This window comes from Musa acuminata, chromosome BXJ2-5 (assembly GCF_036884655.1).
Source record: "Musa acuminata AAA Group cultivar baxijiao chromosome BXJ2-5, Cavendish_Baxijiao_AAA, whole genome shotgun sequence".
Lineage (NCBI taxonomy): Eukaryota > Viridiplantae > Streptophyta > Magnoliopsida > Zingiberales > Musaceae > Musa > Musa acuminata.
The window spans coordinates 193448-207500 of record NC_088342.1 but is presented as its reverse complement, the minus strand read 5'-3'; the positions used below and the strand labels follow the sequence as shown (position 1 = coordinate 207500).

Sequence of the window (14053 nt, the reverse complement as noted above, 5' to 3'; positions counted from 1 at the left end):
AATGTGAATCAGATTTCAGTTATTGTCCCAAAAACACTGAATTTGATAGTCACATCCAGAGAGGATGCTTCTTCAAGAAGTAATCAAAATGAAAAACCGATAAGCAGGAAGTGTTTGAGCATGGATTTGATTAAGCAACTCGAGTTGTAGAATGCAGAGCTTAAAGAAGTACCGTTAACTGCCTCTATATCATCATTTTCAATGGCATTGTCTACAGCGACAGGACGAGGGGTTGCTGAAATAACTCGGACAAGACCTATTGAATCCATTCTCCGTAAACTTCCATTCTTGGCATTCCCAGGAACGGAAAATGAACGTCTGATTTGTGTCTGCACATTGCTTTTCTGTCGGATCCAAACTCATAGTAAACAGTCCCGGAGTCCTTGGTTTTATGTAAGAACTGAGTAAGGAAAAAGTGTTCATATATAAGAGTGAACAAAGACGTACTTGCAGATTGGAGAGGTCAATCGCATGTCTTTCCTGCACAGCTGATGGACCACAATTGGCAACTGGTGTCACAGGTAAAGAGTGTGTTCTATTGGTTGAACCAGAGGACAAGGCCTTGGTAGAGGGTAAGACCTTGGTAATAAAGAACTGCCTTGATGTTGATGCCTGTTCTTGTGGTCCTTCTGAAGAAGGTGTTCGAGGAATCAGGAGAACTGTTCTATCACCCTCTGGAGTAGAGTTTTTGGTCTTAAGACTCCTTTGTGGGAAAAGACTTCTGATGGATGATTTTGCCCTTGTTGAACTAGGCCTGGGTGGCAAGCCTGCCCTTACTGAACCAGGACTGGACAAAACATTTGATCTTGCAGAAGGCAATGGAATTTCCAAGGTTCTTGCAGGTATCTGCAAAGTGGTAAGGTTTGGCCGCCGAGAATGATGAGCCGTTGAAATCTCTCCTTTGATGTTTCCATCCTGGTCAGATGACTGCAAAACCACTTAGGATGTTGAAATAATTTGTTTTATATGACTAACACTCAAAATGTTAGACAATGTTATTACTAGACCCAAAGAGATCCAAAATACACCATGTATTCACCAATTCATGATTAAGAAATCAGGGAATAACAAAACCCTGGTACAACAAACGACAACTTAGACATGTTAAAACGTAAATATAGACAGACAAACCATAAAAAGCCATTGAATTCCTTGATCACTTTTATCGTTAACAGTTAAATTATTGTAATCGTTCTCTAAGAGCATATCTGTAAGTTGAACCTCCGCATGGAATAATTTGTGTTCCATATGACTAACACTCAAAATGTCAGACAATGGTATTAATAGAACCGAAGAGATCCAAACTACAAATATTTCACCAATTCATCATGAAAATATCCGGGAATAACAAGACCCTGGTACAACAAATGAACAGCATAAACCTTTTAACCACAGAAAACTAGAACATTAGAAAAAAAAGAAAAAAGAAAAAAGAAAAATCGAATTTCACAATCATTCGTCTCGTTAACCACTAACTCATTATAACTATCGTTCAAACCCTTCCCAACCTATTCCTTCAGCCACGGAGCGCATCTCTAAATTGAGACACCCCATGGAAGGATTCAACATGTTTCCATCTGCTGCTCAAGACTCAATCAACTCACGACCGATCAACATAGATACATAATTCAGCAATCTGATCACACAGAAAGCAGAAAAACTTCCAACTTTCTCGTGGTCACCTTCTGAGTTTGCGGCAAATTTAACTCTTTACCATCCCTCAACCCAAATTCAAGAAGATACCAAGGACAAAAAGAAAACACTACAAATATGATAATTTTCTGCATCTAACTCAGTTTATGAACCCAAACAACACCAACCAAAAGACTCCTTGTTCTCCTTTCTTCCGCAATCAAACAAAGCACCATTCTTAAGTCATAATCTACAACAAACTGAATCGATTGAGATCTGCAGACGACGCGCGTAGATGCATCAATGCCACGGCTCCCCATCAGAAACACAAACCTCTCTAGCAATCCATTAAAAAAAAAAAAAGGTCGTTTTGCCACAGGAATCACCTCTCGGTCGCGGCCTCCTTGCGGCGACGCCTCGGGAGAAGGATCCGACGGAGCCGCCGAATTCTCCATAAGCAATCGAAATCGAGGTCACTCCTCGAACACAACACCGAGTGGCTCCCGGACGGAGGAGAACCCCTGGATTGGGTACTTTTGCGGCGGCGATTGGGAGGGAGAGCTCGTGCGGAGACAGCGGAGTCCGACGAGGCGAGGTTTGGGAGTTGGGGGGACTCGAAGACCCCTGCTGAGTAAAGCGGAGTCGAGGAGCGAAGAAGCTTGTCCAGCCAGCCTATTTTTGGCTGGGCACCACCTCGACGAGATGACCTGTCCTGTGTGGGACCCTCGAGGCACTGCGAATTTACAATGTCACCCTTTCATGGTGACTCACTCTCTCCTTCCTCGCGCGCTCTCTGCGTCCCTCGCAACTTGGTCGGATGATGTCGAGCAGCAACATATGGTGTGTCCAAAATTTTCTGCTACTTTAATCGGACACAATTATTAGATCAATCGAGTATTAAAATTGGATGATCGAATACGATCTTCCCCCAATCACACATTAAATCGGTTTAACCGATAGCCAAAAGTCGTATTTGGGGAGACGACACACTAAAATATTAATTTACGAGTAATTAGCGATAGATAAGCCTTACTTATTTCTGTTACTATTTAAATATATGTATAATTATGTATATCATGCAAATTTGATGACAAGAGAAGAGAGGGGTAAATTCAGTAATTTGCATGAAGGTGGAGGGTGGCAAAGGACGTGCACGTCGTACGAATATGGCGATCGATGCGTGTAGTGAACGTAACAAATGGCACTTCAATGACGCAATTCATCATATGGGAAATGAGAATTATATTCCCCGATCCGTTTCATGATTTGAGGAGCCCTCTTATGGTCATTAAACGTTCTCTCCACCCCGTTGTTGTTGTTGTTGTTGTTATTATTATTATTATTATTATTATTATTATTATTATTATTATTATTATTATTATTCCATGTCACTTGTGGGGATGTCGGGAAATGCTTTTCCTTCTTCATCCTCATCTTATCCTTTCATTTTCTATCTCTTTTATTATTTTAATTTTTTAAAAAAATAAAATTATTCTCAAATTTAATTAATAATATTTAAATTTATAATATATATATATATTTATTTAAATATAAATAGATCAAAATTATATAACTCGCAGGAGAGATATAATAATAATAATAATAAAAAAGTGTGTTTCATCTAATCCCACATGTTCATAGGTCAAATACGTGGGAACATACTTGTGGGTCTATCTAGTGTGGGCCCCTGGAGCTCCCGTTCGTCTCAGTCCTTACTCGTGCTAAAAGAGATGACGCCTGTGGTGTACCGTTAATCATGAATTCATTCTTGACCACGTCGGATGTTCCCAGGGACGGCGCGCGCGAGTCGTCTGCCCGTTGAAATTTTACGGCTGATGTGTTCCCAATACATTCGTCGTCTTGGTGACGTCACCCTTTACAGGTTTCGGGGCTGATTCAGTCTGCATTGCGTGGATCTCCCGTACATGCATTTGTACGCGCCCCATCTCAACTGAACCCTCCCTCTTTGCAACGGCTCTCTCTCTCTCTCTCTATTCCGAGGACACCAGCGTGGTGTTCCGGCGATTGCTTGTGGTTTTCCGGCCGGGAAATAGCGTTCTTGATGCTGCTTCTGTGGGAACTGGAAGAGATATTCCAGCTGCCGAGGAAGAAAGTTCGCAAACTCCCCCTGTTAATCGCCGGCTTATCATTTCTCGTTCAAGAAAGCGGTTTTCCAGCTATTAAAGCAGTTTTCGCTGCAAGAGAAGGTGACAAATCTTTGAAGATCCGCTCTTGACAGGTTTCTTGGCCTCCCCGGAGGCGGTCTGAATAGTTTTGGGGAAAGAGAGGTGGTTTCTTGCCGTAGATGTTGGTTTCTGCGCCGGGAGAACACGGGGGCTGGTGACAGGGACTTGTCGAAGTTGGTTTGAAGATCTTGAAGGTGGTTTCTTGCAGCCAGAAGTGGGTTTGGGGCCTGGAGAACGGAAAGGGTTGGGGGATTTCGCGATCTTGAAGGTGGTTTTCCTGTGTATCGGGGAGGATGGGGAGAATGGGAAAGAAGGATTCGGCGAAAGGGCTGGGGAACATGGCAGCTTCGGGGTCGATCCCGTGCACTCCCGTGGAGAAGATGAGGACCGCCGATAGACCCAGCTATGGCACTCCTTCGAACTGCGCCACGCCCAACTCGCGGTCTACCGACTCCCCTTACTTGAGAGCGAAGCACGCCCAGGTAAGCAGAGCGCAACTCTTCCAACAAATCCCACTCTGACTGGGATGCTCTGTTGATTGTCGTCATCTTGTATGCTATGGCCTTAAATTTCCTTTTGGTTGGTAGACATTGCATCTAACGAGTTACTGACCATGAAGCAGATGGTTGACAAAGATCTGCAAAAGGCAGTGCCATTGTTCTGGGCTGCCATAAACAGTGGTGACCGAGTCGACAGTGCATTGAAAGACATGGCTCAGGCGATGAAACAGATAAACCGAGCTGAGGAGGCCATAGAGGCAATCAAATCTTTTCGCCACCTATGCTCTCCTAAAACACAAGAGTCTATTGATAATGTTCTTCTTGAGCTGTACAAGGTAAAACAATCCTTAGTAGATTCTGTGGTACATTATTAAAGCTTTTTTAGCTTGCTAATTAGTTTTGCAGAGAAGCTTCTGCTCTAGAATGATCAAACTGCCTTGTATGGGACATTTCTTAATAATTTATGTATATGCAGAGTATGATACTAAAAGAAGACAAAAAAATTTCATGACATGGTTTGCTTATCCTACCATTGTTATGAAAGTTCATCATATGGCTATTATTTCTCAAGGCTTGCTTATACTACCATTGTTGCTTATACTAACATGGCTTGCTTATACTACCATTGTTATGAAAGTTCATCATATAGCTATTATTTCTCAAGGCTTGCTTATACTACCATTGTTGCTTATACTAACATGGCTTGCTTATACTACCATTGTTATGAAAGTTCATCATATGGCTATTATTTCTCAAGGCTTGCTTATACTACCATTGTTGCTTATACTAACATGGCTTGCTTATACATCATATTATGACTGTTCAGAAATGTGGAAGAATAGATGATCAAATTGAGCTGCTAAACTTCAAGCTGAAGATGATTGATGAGGGGCTAGCTTTTGGTGGGAGGAGAACGAAGTTAACAAGATCTAAAGGGAAAAAGTTCCATGTTTCTCTTGATCATGAGAAGTCCAGGTAGCTTGTCATGTTAATGATCTGTTTCTCTATCTCATATATTTGCACATGTTGATCATCTTTAGTTTTCTTCAACAAATAAGCCGTAGCCATAAATTCAATAGAAAAAAAAAAACTTATGCAGACTACTGGGAAACCTTGCTTGGGCTTACATGCAATCCGAGAATTACGAAACAGCAGAAACACTTTACTGGTGAGTTTCTATTACATGATACTTAATCTGCCGCAAGTTGTAATGGTTTTCTTGTCATTTTCTTCTTTTTATGTCCGATATATCAGTGATCAGTCATTTTCTTTGATTTGAATGTAGAAGTGACTGATATGACTAAATTAGTGTTCTCTTGAGTAGAAGAAGAAAGTCCTCAAATATTTCAGTTGGAATAAAACAAATCTTGAATTAGTATAATGCCTATTCATATAGACGTCCAATAAAATGTGGATGAAATTTTATGAAATCATGTGGAACTAGCAGATTGCAATTTCTCACTCATATTTAATTGCAGGAAAGCACTGGCGATCGAACGAGATTACAACAAACAGTGTAATTTAGCTATCTGCTTGATGAAGACAAGAAGGCTCGAGGAAGCCAGGTCCATCCTCCAAGTTGTGAAAAGGGCATCAAGTAATATCTGTGATCAGTTCTTTATTAAATCCTTTAAACAGGCTTCTCAAATGCTGAAGGAAATTGAGCCTCAAGAGAATCTTAATAACAAGGCATATGAACGGCAACAGAGTACAGCTTTTATTAGTGGAGATAACAAACAGTCACAAAATTCACGCATAGCGGATACTACTTATTCTCACATTAAAAGGGAAGAGAGAATCATTGGTGCAGATCATGCTTTGAAGAAGGCTGCAACTACAAATGATTGTCGAGTACTCAACTCAAATACCATCCATGACAACTCAGTTCTAAATGAATCGAACGGCAAAAATTCCAGCAGCTCTGGGTTTTTGATAAATAAGAATACAGGTCAAAGATCCATGGGTTTATGTGAAGGCAGTCAGAAATTCAATGATTGTGGCAAAGAAGAATATGAGATGTGGAGCATGAGATGTCATGAGTACCTGGATTCTGATTACAATTCAATCCTATCGAGTGGGAACACAGGGCAAGCACCAGATTCCTCAATTGTGACTAGTGACAGAATACCAAAACCAGATCATGTGGCCACGAATCATAGATTTGAAGATTGTATACTGAAACCCAGAAGCCTGAATGACATATGGGCAACCGAATCAGTAAAAACACCAAAAGAGAAAAGTAATGGGAACCTATCTTCTAATATTGATGTAAACTGGAATCAAGGATCCGATGCTCTCACAAATAATGGGAGGCAAATTGACAACTTAGTTGATAAGACTTGTACAGGAAGCTCAAATAACTATCCATGTCAGATTTCTGGGAGTAATCTGGCTTCTAGTGCAGTGGATGCAAAGACGGACAAAATCACTTCATTCTTGGCTGGTGTAAGAGGAACATGGGCTGACTTGATAGAGGAACAACAAGCAACTCAGGACTTCAGGGTAGATGTAACAGCTACTGACACAACTGTAGTTGCATCTGAAAATTATCCCAGGACTCAGTTGGTCATCAAGAAGAGTGAAAGAAAATCCTGGGAGGAAATGGTAGAGGTAGAACAGTTTGCAACTCAAAACTCAAGCATAGATATAGTAGCTAATGACAAAATTTTGGTTTTTTCTGAAAATTATCTCCAGACTCAATTGATCAAAAAGAGTGAAAGGAGGAGAACCTGGGCTGACATAGTAGAGGAAGAAGAAGAATTATCAGAAAATGCGATCCACAGCAGTTGCAAAACCATTATTTGCACTACTGAAAGTAGCAGAGAGTCTTCTGAAGAATATTTAAGGACACCTTTTCCATTTCACAGCGGAAGGAGCACTTCCACCAGTGTGCCACGGGAAGATGGACCCTTGCTTGATGAAAATCCAAGGAACAATTCAGCAGCGGATCCCAGTAGAAAACAAAAGGACCTCAGATCTCCCACTTGCTCAAAGTCAATCACGGATGCAGTTTTTCAAGATGAGAACACGGATTTGAACATTGTCACATGTGTTCCGAGACAGGGGCATCATATATCGCAGAACTGCAAGGAGATGGTCGATCTCAGGTCTGAAAATTCTCGCAGAACAGCAAAAGGAAACTCATCAGTTCGGCGCACTCTCTCATTCGATGCAGAACCAACCTCTGATCCTTCAGAAGACTGCGTGGAGCAATTCGTTGAGATCGTTAGACTTTGGGATTCTGGATGTATGACAGCAAAACGAGGCTTGCTCTAACAGTAGAATGTGTCCTAAGCAACCACAAATATGATTCGAGTTTTCCAGGAAATCACAGATGATGAAAGTGGAAGGGAGTGAATGGATTACAGGATTTCATATTTATCGACTTTTTTTAAAATTTTCCTTCTTTCAACTGGAATTAGAAGATAGTTACAAGAACAATCTGTTATTGAAATCATTAGAAATATGTTGTGTCATTACATCTTCGTTTGCTACTCTTTCACGGAGAATACAGAACTAAAACTGTATGCTAGTGATTAGCGGCTTGCAGCAGTTAACAATTTTAAGAATGTCTGCAATATTCATGGCTTGAAGATTTTACCTTCGTCTGATACAGTTGCCTGTCGAGTATGTTTGAGTTGTTAAATCTTCTTGATTAGACAATGCTGCATGTTAATATGCATTATTACAAAGACAAAGTGAAAGTCCCTCAGCTCATAAGGAACATCTGTATCTGTCACTTTGCATTAGGTTCTAAAATATCTGTATAGATGATACTAACTTAAGATCATCTATACAGACGATCTTAAGTTTTTTTTTTTTGTTTTGTTTTAGGTTCTCTCGCCCTATCTTTGTTGTTTGAGATGGAAGTATTGTTTCCACCTGACAATCTGACTTGTAAAGAATCTTTCACTTGTAAAGAAGCATATGGCACTTGCTTGGATTATTGATCCTCGTTCCAGTTTGCACATGAAGGTCCACATTACAACATTGTCTACAGTTCCTGCCAGATTAATATATTGGAAATTTGTGATCATTTAACTAATCACTTCAGTAATGCCAATAGTAATTTTGTGTGTATCTTTGTCATTCTTCTCGAAGCATTTAAACACCGTAGTATATTGTTTCTCGAGGCCATGTGAGTATTATTACTCCATGATTTATGTTGGCATCTTCACTTTGATTCATTTAGATATATATGATGAACATTCTCAGAAAAAAGGGATCATTTAAACTGATGTGCAATTCATCTCGATATTTGGTCATCGTAACATTGGATCTTTGACAGCATTTTTCTTTTTACTGATTGTTATGCTCACCGTGCTATGAAACTTGGACTTGTACAGTAGAACAACAACAACAACAACAACAACAACAACAAATCCGAAAAAGCAAAAGAGAAGTGACAAGTACTCGATAAGATTCGTATGACAGTACAATGCAAGAGTGCCGAGGTGTATGGCTTCAATAATAAGTCCAGAGAAGCTTACAAAATGGTACTGTTGATGTTGTCCTTTCTGCTAGCCAGGTTCTGCAGGTTGGTTCCCATCCCTCAACATGCCTAAATGGCAAGAAGACCACGAGACTACCTGCTTCCCCCCTTTGATGACTTTTTAGCCTTTGGCTCATTCTGTCTTGGCCAGAGGCTTCTTTCTCTCACTCTCCACTGAGGCTGTCAACAGGGACAAGACATGCTCGGTCTGCTTCCCATTGCCCTCCATGTATCTGCACGAGTTTTGTAGTCTTATTATTATTATTATTATTATTTGGAGACTGGTCTGTGCTCCTCCTTTTGTGTTCATGATTGGTTTCCACTGTGTGGTCCATGTGATTCAAGTGTGTCTTGGAAGCTTAAGGCTGCTGGAAACACCACCATGAAGGAGGGCATAGGCAGATAGCTCCTACCATGTCAAACAATTTGCTGCATAGAGTTGACAGGGATCAGGAGTAAAGCTTCTTTCTTTCTTTCTTTCATTCTTTCAGTGTGAGAAGGGGCAAGTAGCCCTCGTAGCTTCTGGCAGATGAGCAGCAAGCACTGTTCCTCATCTCCTTGAGAGTCTGTCAGAGTCCCAGAATAGGAGGATATAAGGGAAGCAATCTAGTGAACTAGATTGAGTCTCACGTGCCCTATATTAGGATTTGATGATCGATTACGTTGGATGGACATTAACTAACGAGAAAGTCGAGTCCTTAGATAGAAAGAAAAATATATATTATAAAAGGTTAATAAATATAATATGAATGAGTTAAAATTAAAGAACATCATCAAGATGCTTTTTAGTAATCCATGTGAGAGAGATTATCTATCTTTTAAAAAGCTCCCTTCTTTTTTTGTGTGTGTGTGTGTGTTTCTCTTCTTCTTCTTCTTCTTCTTCTTCTTCTTCTTCTTCTTCTTCTTCTTCTTCTTCTTCTTCCAACATAAGTAGGTCCGTCGGTCCATGTTTCAAGTAGGCCTAAGACCAAGCTCATTTTGTCTTTTTTTTGTTGTCCAAGCTGCTCCCTGTTTTGATCCATCCCTCCGATATCTTCGATTTGCGGTGGTCGTCACTGTTGTGGTGATAACATCTAATTCCACCCATTTCAAACAAAAAATAAATAAATAAAAAAAGAAATTCAAACCTTTGAAAGCATAACTTTGTCTTGCTCGGTGTCTCGGTGCCACAACTCCACTATTTAACTAGTGCCCTTCACTCACCCTGTTCTTCTTCTTCTTCTTCTTCTTCTTCTTCTTCTTCTTCTTCTTCTTTTCCAAGGACTTGTGGAGGAAGTTAATCCCTCACATAAAAAAAAAAAAAAAAAAAAAAGGAATCACACTTGGGTCGAATCCTTGGCATCATCTCCACAAAAAATTGAAATTGGAGTCAAATCCTCCTCCGAAAGCAAGAGAGAAACCAACTCAATCAGACCCATAATTTGCAGAGCCAGTTAACTAGAATATGTAAACAATGAAAAGAGTCACCTTAAAACAAGGAGAATAATAAGAGAATATTATTATAAAGTACCAACTTATCCATAGCCATGAAACTACAACATTCTTCTACTCGAGAGATAGATAGATACCTATGTTTAAGCTGAACCATGTCTTGTTGTAACTCTATGCTGTGGCCGATATTTTTATCCCAGTAAACTGCTTTATAGCTCACATGTATATATATATATATATATATATATATACTCCCCAATATATGTATGAGTCAGGAGACTTGAGGAGATAAAACATTAGTGTTACAGTAAGATCGATTAGTTCATGTTGTTGACACAAAACAATATATACTCGTCATCCTCGGATACTGTGTGACAGTAAAAGTCTCGTGCAGTAAATCATCTTGATGTTATTAGTATCAGCAAGGGTGCAGTTTGGCAATCACAGGAAACAACCGAATGAGAAGAACGATTAAGGCGGGGCGGAAAAGATGAGGAACGACCGCCTTGCTATTTGATAGTACAAAAGCAGAAGCAGCAGCAGCATGAGGTACATGTATAAAGAAGAAATGCATTGGGGACAGGGAAGAAGGTAAAGCTGCTGCCTGCATTGGTTCCGGAGAATGTGTGCCAATGGGCTGCTTTCACTGCTGTTGAAAATTCCTTTTCGGAGGACAACCAAAGTGCTCGGTTCCTCGGAAGGATGGAAAGCTGACACCCTCTCACTGTGCCACGACACTTGGGGCTTCTGCCCGGTCCATGGAGAATCTTCAAGCTTTAGGGGACTGCTCGAAGTGGGAAGTATATACCTGACCGGTGACTTGATTGATGGAGGAGAGGGTGTGTTTGGCATTGGAATTAATGCTCGAGCTCCCTCCCATGGCTCGGTTTAATTGATCCAAAGAGAGAAAGAGAGAGAGAGAGAGAGATTGTAGTCAAATCAAACTGAGAATGGAACAATGATACATTAAGAAGAATTGCAGCACCGTACACATTTGCCATAATGCAGAAACTTTAGAGAAAAGAGAGAGAGATCAACCGATCACGAGTCTCTGTGACATGCTGCAAGAACAAAGAACTAGGGACTAATCTGTGTTTGTGTGTGTCTCTGAGAGACAGAGAGAGAACTGATTGCTGGTCTGTCACATGCCGTAAGAAACAAAGAAATAGGGATTAATGTGTTTGTGTGTGTGTGTGTGTGTGTGTGTGAGAGAGAGAGAGAGAGAGAGAGAGAGAGTAAAGCCTCCATGTTAAAATACCTAGCAGAAATGGATATACATACGCATACATAAATTCTACGTACTGCCTTTAGCTTAGATCAAATTTGTCAGCGGATCCATTTCAAGATATGAAAGATACTGAGAGCAGCAAATTAGTATTCGAGTGAAGACATAAGCTTGGAAGGAGGCAACCACGTCAGTATTTTGAGTGAAGCATACGGATCGATGTCCTCTTGGGAATAAAAGCTCATAGAATTGAAATGGAGAAGACTAACATGAGTTAGATGATGATGATGATGATGAGGAGGAGGACAAGAAACGATATGGTTTGTAGAAGTTGAGGATGTTTAAATAATCCTTCCTGATCGATTACGAGAGAGATGCCATCATAAATCACATCAAGTGATTCAAAGAACTGACACATCTGAGCACATATATCCATCGGAGAGGAGAATTAGATTTCCCGTCGAATTCATTTCGAACAAAAACAGGTGTAAAATAAAGGGAAAAGGGGGAAGAATTGTAGGAAGCATTCTTTGGAGGTCTCAACCAAAACCAATCGGTTCCATTTACTATAAATTAATTAATAACGAGAAGGAGGAGAATGAGAATCACAGAAGCTTTACCCTCATGGTCGATTCAAGTATGGTGTTCCATGAAATCATCTACGCTTATTAGTGGGATTTATAGTAGCCAATCGATCGATGAAGCATTTGAACTAGTGTAATACTTCAAACCATACAACCATAGGAATATGCATAAGAAACAATCAAAGCAGGCAATCCGACAGCAATCTTAATCCTCATTTTCAAAGTTCAATGAATACTAGCAGTTGTTTTGATCATATATAATTCCTTCAAGATATCGCTGCAAAGGAAATCAAAAGCGATCATGCAAGAGAGAATTCCTACGATGATCTGCTACACAAAGATCACGAGAGAGAGAGAGAGAGAGAGAAGGCGTGCTTGGCTCCTTGCACGCCACCCACAGTAGCCAATCTCCCCATAGATATCGATCTACATGTGTGGCGTACAGGGAGCCAGGCACAACCCTTGTCACCTGCGTTCCTTCACATCATCCTTCCTCTCTCGGAAGACAGCGAACGGATACAACTCTCACAGATGAGTTAGTATATGGAGTCAATTCCTCTTCCTTTTTCTCCGAGGCAGTCGGTCACAGAGAAAAAGAAGCCCATAAAGTTCTTCTCCAAGACCCTTCATCGCCAAATTTCTGGAGATCAGAAAGAAAGAGAAGCAGATAGAGGTGAAAGGTTTGGGGGTGGTCAGGAAGTGAGGTGATAGAAACTTGTAGACCTCGGTGGAGTATTCCCTTCCTAAAAGGTAAACAAATGGCCAAGGTCCAAGACCAGCCACTTATAGGGTGCAATCCTCACCACCCTCCCCCACCACTCCAAACTTTAGCGAACCCTAGCAAGGGTTTTGCCGCTTAATCTCGCTTGTTCTTTCTGCACCTGGCTAAAGGAGAGAGAGAGAGAGAGAGAGAGAGAAAAAGGAGGTCACCATATATTATGTCAAGCTTGCTGGAGGTAAGGAAAATATAAAGAAATGGCAGCTGGGCCTTTCTTCTCATCTGCTGTAAGGAATATATATACATATATATCTCTCTCTTTTATCTTTCGCCTGTGAGCCACTGAACTACGTTTGTCTCAAGTATTTGGATGAGTTTAGATTCTCGCAGCCATCCTCACCCTACAAATTATCAGAAACAAGATGACATTCTTTTGACGATGTCGAAACAGACACGCTTTCTAATTCTTACGCATTTACATGCACGGCAATTTAACTAACTTTGGCAGTAAATCATACTTGTGGAGATCAAACAAGCTCATGGATCGATCGTTTGCATCCTCAACATTGCTCCTCCTCGAACACTCTCGGTTGTGAGGTTAGCTAGCGGGTTAAAATACACTAGATAGCATGAAGTTGATTGTTTTTGGTTGTGCGCTGTACACTGTTTCGGTGTGATCTCCGGATCTCATATCAAGTCAACAATCGGTTCGTCGTGTGCGCGGTATTATTCATACGAGTAATAATGATGCTGCTAGTTTATCGGTGGTATCAGTCAGTCAGATGTCATGAATGGGCTTGGTCCATGGGGCTTCAGAGACATTGCTATATATTTTCGATAATGCTGCAAGTGGTGGATTGCCCACATAGAATAATGGTTTCGTGTATCATACTAATTAGTCAGTGAGTTTGGAGATCGTTCATCGAGCAGATTTTTATATTGTTCTTTGTCCTTTTCTGTTGCGGAAGATTTAGCTGTCATGAGAACAACTTTTGGATTTAGAAACAAAGCCAACTTTGATTTGTGTTTCATCCGAATCGACCACAGAACACACTGTCGAATTGATCAGTAATATCTTCCAAATGTTCAGAATCAACTCACAGACACAGAGAGAGAGAGAGAGAGAGAGATACATATATATAACAATAAAATTGATCTAGTTTGTGTCTCGCATGCTGATACGAAACTTCAGCATGCTGTAAAAGAGCTTAAACAATGCTGCAAAGAAACAACATGCTAATCTGTGACGTCTAGCAATTCAGCGCCTAAATTTGGATTTTGGTGG

The 14053-nt window shown here is 40.6% G+C and overlaps 2 protein-coding genes and 1 long non-coding RNA gene across 6 annotated transcripts in view; 1 reads left to right on the top strand and 2 right to left on the bottom strand.

Annotated features, from left to right (window-relative positions):
- The window catches only part of LOC135611951 (uncharacterized), a 5748-nt gene extending 3457 nt beyond the window's left edge, over positions 1-2291 (bottom strand). For 2 of the 4 annotated variants that reach the window (XM_065107603.1, XM_065107604.1), the window contains exons 1-3: positions 2019-2291; positions 448-927; positions 173-344 (exon numbers count right to left, since the gene is read on the bottom strand). In XM_065107603.1, coding sequence (XP_064963675.1) covers positions 173-344; positions 448-927; positions 2019-2087 — 721 coding nt within the window. In that variant the 5' untranslated portion in view covers positions 2088-2291. The remainder of the gene's footprint in view (positions 1-172; positions 345-447; positions 928-2018) is intronic. The other 2 variants (XR_010486701.1, XM_065107605.1) reach the window with 2 other exon arrangements.
- A 1333-nt stretch (positions 2292-3624) lies between these two features.
- LOC135611641 (uncharacterized) lies at positions 3625-7916 on the top strand. The gene is made up of 5 exons (XM_065107275.1): positions 3625-4300; positions 4441-4653; positions 5145-5293; positions 5418-5486; positions 5797-7916. The coding sequence occupies exons 1-5, from the start codon at positions 4112-4114 to the stop codon at positions 7592-7594; spliced, it is 2418 nt and encodes an 805-aa protein (XP_064963347.1). The 5' UTR covers positions 3625-4111; the 3' UTR covers positions 7595-7916.
- Positions 7917-9515: 1599 nt separating this feature from the next.
- LOC135611950 (uncharacterized) lies at positions 9516-13149 on the bottom strand. Its single transcript, XR_010486700.1, has 2 exons — positions 9938-13149; positions 9516-9865 (listed from the first exon to the last, which is right to left on the bottom strand). It is a non-coding gene; the product is annotated as an uncharacterized LOC135611950 (long non-coding RNA).
- Between the last annotated feature and the right edge of the window lie 904 nt (positions 13150-14053).

Excerpts from the sequence above, each read along its gene's own strand:
- LOC135611641 (XM_065107275.1), top strand. The coding sequence starts at position 4,112 with ATGGGGAGAATGGGAAAGAAGGATTCGGCGAAAGGGCTGGGGAACATG. Across the intron at positions 5,294-5,417 it reads CTTGATCATGAGAAGTCCAG|ACTACTGGGAAACCTTGCTT; the intron begins GTAGCTTGTCAT and ends AAACTTATGCAG. Across the intron at positions 5,487-5,796 it reads ACAGCAGAAACACTTTACTG|GAAAGCACTGGCGATCGAAC; the intron begins GTGAGTTTCTAT and ends ATTTAATTGCAG.